At 35.6% G+C, this 6,649-nt stretch overlaps 1 protein-coding gene across 1 annotated transcript; it reads right to left on the minus strand.

The window, feature by feature from the left end:
- Positions 1–5,638: 5,638 nt before the first annotated feature.
- LOC112009929 (protein ENHANCED DISEASE RESISTANCE 2-like) lies at positions 5,639–6,435 on the minus strand. The gene has a single exon (XM_024042285.2). The coding sequence runs from the start codon at positions 6,320–6,322 to the stop codon at positions 5,639–5,641; it is 684 nt and encodes a 227-aa protein (XP_023898053.2). The 5' UTR covers positions 6,323–6,435.
- Positions 6,436–6,649: the final 214 nt, after the last annotated feature.

Genomic DNA, 6,649 nt, shown 5'->3' on the forward strand with positions numbered 1-6,649 from the left:
GCAAAGAATCTCAACAAAGAATATCAGTTTCTTTTTTTTCTTTTTTTGTTTATAGTGTGCACATCAATCATTTTTTTTTTCTTTCATAACTTTCTTTCATGCATGGACAGGAATCTGAATAAGAATCTATGTACTTTTTTTTAGAATAAGCATCAATGTACTTAGTGAAATTGAATCTATCATTATTTGTTTCATAGGGTAATTTTATAATACGAAATGAAAGAACATGACATGCACACAAATCAAACTACTTCGGTAAAAAAAAAAAAAAACTACTGAAGAATAAGAATATGTGTACTATATTTTTTTTTATTCAGACAACTCTCTCTATTGCAACAATTGCAACAATTTTTTTCCCTTCTATTTCGACAATGCCATTGCCACAAATTCATTCCCACAATTTTTTTTTCTTCTATTTCAACAATGCCATTTTCACAATTTTTTTTCCCCTCTATTTCGGCAATGTCATTGCCACAAATCTATTGCCACCAAAAAAAAAAAAAATTCCTCTTATTTTGGCAATGCCATTGCCACAAATTAATTGCCACAATTTTTTTTTTCCCTTCTATTTCATCAGTGCCATTGCCACAAATCAACCACAATTTTTTTTTTAAAATTCCTCCCCAAGATTTCAGCAACTTGGTTGCCACAAAATTTTTTTTTCCTCCCATTTTCGGCAACTTGATTGCCACAATTCATATTTTCTCTCTCCTCCATTCCTTACAATTTTGGCAACTTGGCTGCCACAATTGGTTTTCCTTTCGGGCACTCCCCCTAGCATGCATTTTGGGCACTTCATGGGCAAGAGCTTGCACTTCTCGGGTAGGACAAGAATTTCGGTAATCTCATTACCGAAATTCAATTTTTTCTCCCTTCCCATCACATCACTTATCTTTCTTCTCTCTCATACTTTTTCTTACAATTTCGGCAACGGTGTTACTGAAATTCAGTCTCTTTCCTCATTTTACTAAATAACTTTAAACAGTACCTATAACACCAATAAACTCCTTTTTTTGCAATATTTAGCCAAAAGACTATATATATATATATATATATATATTAAGTGAGAGGCCTTGGGCCATTGCCTGATTGGCCTGATGGTTGAGCTGCTCCTGCTTGAGAGAGATAGAGCACCAATGTGTTAGATTAATGGAAGGCCCTCAAAGGTAGCTGGGTAGGCAATGAAGTTTGAGAGATTATTATAGTAATGTGGCGCCTCAGAGTCAATTTGCTTCACATGAATCACATACATTATAGGGATAAGATAATCCTAAGGTCATGATGAGAAGGTTTGGTGATTCTGGCATTTGTAGTATGAAAATGAAATTTGAATCATCTCAAATTTTGTTGTGGTGGACAACAATGAGAAGGGACCGTAGTGTGAAACTTTTTTTTAGTAGATAAGATTAAATATTTACATCTATATATATATATATATATATTTTAGAAAAGTCGTCTACTCCATGATGAGTGTTCTTTATCATTAGGCCAAAATATCAATTGGTTTTCGGTGTAGGTGGAGTTCGGACCCCTAGTTTTTTTATTTAACAACAAAGGACTTTATTAGTTAAACTAACTGAAATTCACACCATATGTGAAACTTATTAATCAGCCAGTTATGTACTTGGGAATCACGCAGGAAGTGTAGATTTTTTAATCTCTATGAGGTTAGCTAATGTGTTTCTTATAAGGCCGATTCAAATCTAATAAAGAAAACCAAATATACTTTATTCAGGAGGGGAAAAAATAAAGTAAACCAAATAGATTCAGTTCATCTGCATCGTGAAGGTTCTCTCTTTGAATCTTTTCCTGCCATTATAATTGAACCGCATTTGGATTTAATGTTTGATACGCATGAGAACTTTATAGTACAACAAAACCGTAAGTTGTGATTAACAAGTGTTAACTCCCTCCTGAGTAAAAATTCAAGCAAGAAGAGCTGAAATGGATCAAAGTAGACCATCATTTCAATAAAAAGCAATTTATCTACCCACATTATGGTTCTCTCTCTCTCTCTCTCTAAAACGCAAGTCTTAGGGCCCAACACATTTGACTATGCCCTTCTCATCCATTCAGGGCTCCAAAATGCACTATAAATTTGTCCCATTTATTCAGTAAACTGCCTTTTTTTTAGAGCCGGATATTTATTTATTTTGTTGGCTGATTGGGTTGGACATATAGTTGAGCAGTACTGGTCTACTAGAGAGTAGAGGCACCCAAAAAAAAATCACATACTTTTTTTTTTTTTTTGTAATTTATTGAGGTGGTAAGTTATAATTAGCAGTGTTATGAATACAGTTTTGGGCCCATTTCGGTTTGTCCATTAGAAGAAAATATTTTGATACCGACCAATTTCGGCATATCATTTTGGGATTACCACTAATTTATATATATAATCCAAATAATTTATTTTTACATGGATACACTATTGACACCATTTTTATTATAACAAATAACAACATATTATCTCAATAGTTATATTAAAAATAAAATTATAAAAAATTTTAGTCAAAAAGTTAAATCCAATAATTTCGACCAACACGTATGGGTCTTCAGACTAATGCAACTAGATAACAAGTGGCTACAGTATTTATATTTTCGAAATAAGTGATATTTGAGAAAGTAAAGCTTCACAGGAACCAATGAGTGCCCCTGAAACAAAAGCCATAGGTGTCAAAATTGGGCCATTTTCTTGGCTCTTGCCCAATTGGGTAATAGCAAAATCGACTCCAAAGTTGTCATTGTTGGATTAGATTTGAAACCATTTCAGACATAAATCAATAATGAACGAAACATCCCAAACGTATTGGTGATGGGCTTAGATGGTCTATTTAATTTTTTTTTTTTTTTTTTTAAATAATTGACTATTACAATTCCTCCCTCAAAAAAAAAAAAAATTAACTATTACAATTCCCAAAATATGCCTTAAATTATTTTCCAAATTCATCAAAACTCTTTTTTAAAATATCAAAAAAAAAAAAAAGAATAAAGATAATAAAATACACTTATAGTAGGATCAAGTTGGGTCAAATAATNTTCAGTGGAGTCGTCTTCAATGCAAAGAAAACGACTCCAGTGGAGTCGTTTTCTTTGCATTGAAGACGACTCCACAGAAGTCGATTTCTATGTATAAAAAATGAGTATAATGAAATCGATTTCTTTATCCACGTGGCACAAAAATTAGCAATATGAACAGTAAAATCGACTCCTCTGAAGTCGAATTGTTAGAAATGCAATATGTTTAAAACGTTGCCTAATTAATAATATTGTTTGAATTTTATAGTTATTTTATAAAAAAATCCCACATATATAGGTAACTCACTAACTCCGAAACAATAAAATAGTATCAAATAATACTAAAATATTTTATTCTCCTAACCGAATCAAAACAGCTTTCGCTACTTTTCTTTCTTTCTCCTTTAAAGGTAAAGCGGTAGATTTTATTAATTGCCAAACTTGCCCATCAAACTTGTACATTATCATTGATAAAATTAGGCAATACAGGGTGGGGTTTGCTTCAACCAAACCTGTGCTTGTAGGCGGGCTGGAGAAGCACGAGATAATTCATTGGTAACTTTGTTGCAAGCTTTGCCCACACATTAATGATACTCCACTCTTCTGAAAACCTATGTAAATTTCTTTGACATCTTTCAGAGTATATGGCGAACGTTGCACAGTGACGGTGTTGGCCAGTAAATTTACTGAGAGTATAACTCAATATGTGCATCACTGTCAAGGATGCTGATCTTCAGGCCAACTTCCATAACTAAATTAGCATCATTGAACTTATATGGGCCAATAGCTTTTCCAAGCACCAAGTAAAGTAGATGCCTGGGTTACAGAAGACAATGACGCTAACTTGCATTTATGTCCATTCCTGAGGCATCCAAAAGGAATGAAACAGGATCAAAAGGCACATGTATGCGCATGCGTATGCCCCTGTTATTTTAATGAAATAGAAATACTAACAAAGTGATGGGACACATCACACAAGTTGCCTAGCTGAATGGCAAATGGGTGCATTTGGTGAATGCTTTCTTTTTGAAGAGGCATTTGGTGAATGCTACCAACTCAACATTTTTTGCACAACATCGAGCGAGCGGACAATTTTTTTTTTAATATTTTTATTTCTTCATAGTATTTAGGTTCTGTTCATTAGATTCTCCTTTTAAAATTCAGTCACGTGATTTTTTTCTCACAAGATAAAAATGTATTTTTAGTTAAGTACAGCTATATAACTAAATTTTAAGAGAATCTTAAAGAACAACACCAAAATATTATACTTCAATTTTGGCCGATATATACAAGTGAGAAATGCGTTGATTCTATTAATATATTTGACGGATGATATTAATGGAGGGATAAAGTGCACGTTGTAAAATAATAAAAGGAGGACATTATGATGTCCAAAGCTAAGAAATCCCGTGAAACAAAAGGGGATTGTCGTACAAGGAATGCTATGGCGTTGCTTAGGCAAAATGATGCGCTTCCATCCCCATCACATTAAAAGCGAACCCACCACCCAAATCTTCACAGTCCCCGTCCCACCAACCGCCGCCCAACAAAAATATATGCTACTACTTTATTAATCAATTCTTCCATTAAAAGAAAAAAGACAGCTAAAAAAAGAGCCAAAAGTGCATTGCTAAACAAAAATGAAATAACCAACCAAACCCAACAACCGACCCCCACACACAATCACTAGTTCTTTTTAGCTAAATTATCATGTATTTCCACTATTCTCAACAATCATAATTATATCTCAGATGGTTCTAGTTAGCTTAATTAGTAAATCTTTGATAATTGTATAAAAGATTTAGAGTTCAATCTTCGCCTACATAAAAAACTAATTGGTGTCTTAGTTTGATGATAAAAAGGTATTATCAGAAGTGAACGTCATAAATTAAAACTATCTTAATAAAAATCATAACCCTCATTTTCTAATACAACAAAATTAGAGGCACACCCTATTAACAAAAAAAAAAAAAAAAAAAAAAATTAGAGACACACGGACCAACTTCACATCATGTTCTATTAAAAATGATGAAATCCATGTAAACAAGAATAGACCAAAGTAAAATGATGTTCAAGCTCCTCGTTTACTTCTTTATTAAATGTGAATTTATAAAATCTAATTATTAAATTACATATCATTATTATTATATTTTTTATATTTGCAAAAGTAATTATTTCAAAAAGATAAAAAATTTAATCGTTAGTCAAATGTTTAAAGGTGAGGTTATACGGTTTAAAATTATATATAAAAAATAAGTTTATTTATTAGTAAAGTTTACACAAATGTAAAAACATAAATAAAAAAATGTCATCCAACAATTAGNGTGAATCTCCAAATTCCAGGAAAGGACCACCACAACGCTGTCTTCTACTTCGCCACAGAGGAGCCTATACCCTTCGGCTCGCTCCTCCACCGGTTCGTCCACGGCGACGATGCGTTCCGAAACCAGCGGTTCAAGATCGTGAACCGGATCGTAAAAGGTCCGTGGATCGTTAAAAAAACGGTTGGAAACTACAGCGCGTGCTTGTTAGGGAAGGCGCTGACGTGTAACTACCACAGAGGAGCCAATTACTTAGAGATCGACGTCGATATCGGAAGCTCCGCCATAGCTAACGCCATTCTTCACCTCGCATTGGGGTACGTGACGAGCGTAACGATCGACATGGGGTTTGTGGTGGAGGGGCAAGCGTAGTTACACGTCAGCGCCTTCCCTAACAAGCACGCGCTGTAGTTTCCAACCGTTTTTTTAACGATCCACGGACCTTTTACGATCCGGTTCACGATCTTGAACCGCTGGTTTCGGAACGCATCGTCGCCGTGGACGAACCGGTGGAGGAGCGAGCCGAAGGGTATAGGCTCCTCTGTGGCGAAGTAGAAGACAGCGTTGTGGTGGTCCTTTCCTGGAATTTGGAGATTCACGGCGAGTATGAACGATTTCAACGATTTGCCTTGGGACTGAGCCTTGCGAAGCGCGTTAGCTACACGGTTGTCCGGGCGGGCGAGTACGTTGTCGAGCTTTGTACTCGATTTGAGCCAGTCCATTCCGGCCGGCGCGAGTAGGTAGTCGCCGGAAGGGGATTTTGTTCGTTTGGTGAGGTAGTTTTTGGAGCGGAGAGAGAAGAGGTCGCCTGGCGGTGAAGCCCAGCCGTTTGTTCCTGTGTGGAGGTCCACGTGGCGGAGGGATCCACCGTTGATAGCTTCGGATATCCACTCCACCATTGTCGTAGTGGTGGTGGAGATGGAATCGTTGGGTCGGGAGGTTCGGGCTCCGGAGCTGGTACGATGCTTTTGCTTCGTTGGGCACATGTTAATTTGTAGAAAGAAAAAAAATATAACTTATAGTCTCTCTCTCTCTCTCTCTCTCTCGCTCGCTCGCTCGGTGAGTGGTGCTGAGGGAGCAAAGAAGTTTAGGATGATGTTAAGGTGGTGTCAGGTGTGTTGTTAAATTAATAACTAATTTGAAAGAGGAAATAAATGTGGCCTTGCATTTCCAAGAAACTACGAGACAGCCCTATCCTTAGCTCTACTTTTTGGGATTTGATTTGAGACATAGACAGCTAATTTTTCAATTAACATAATAATTATTATATGTATAAAATAAAAAAAAACTTTTTAGTTTACTAACAAAATTTA

This window comes from Quercus suber, unplaced genomic scaffold (assembly GCF_002906115.3).
Source record: "Quercus suber isolate HL8 unplaced genomic scaffold, Cork oak 2.0 scaffold_236, whole genome shotgun sequence".
Classification (NCBI taxonomy): Eukaryota; Viridiplantae; Streptophyta; class Magnoliopsida; order Fagales; family Fagaceae; genus Quercus; species Quercus suber.

Coding starts and splice junctions, on each gene's coding strand:
- LOC112009929 (XM_024042285.2), bottom strand. CDS start 6,322: ATGTGCCCAACGAAGCAAAAGCATCGTACCAGCTCCGGAGCCCGAACC.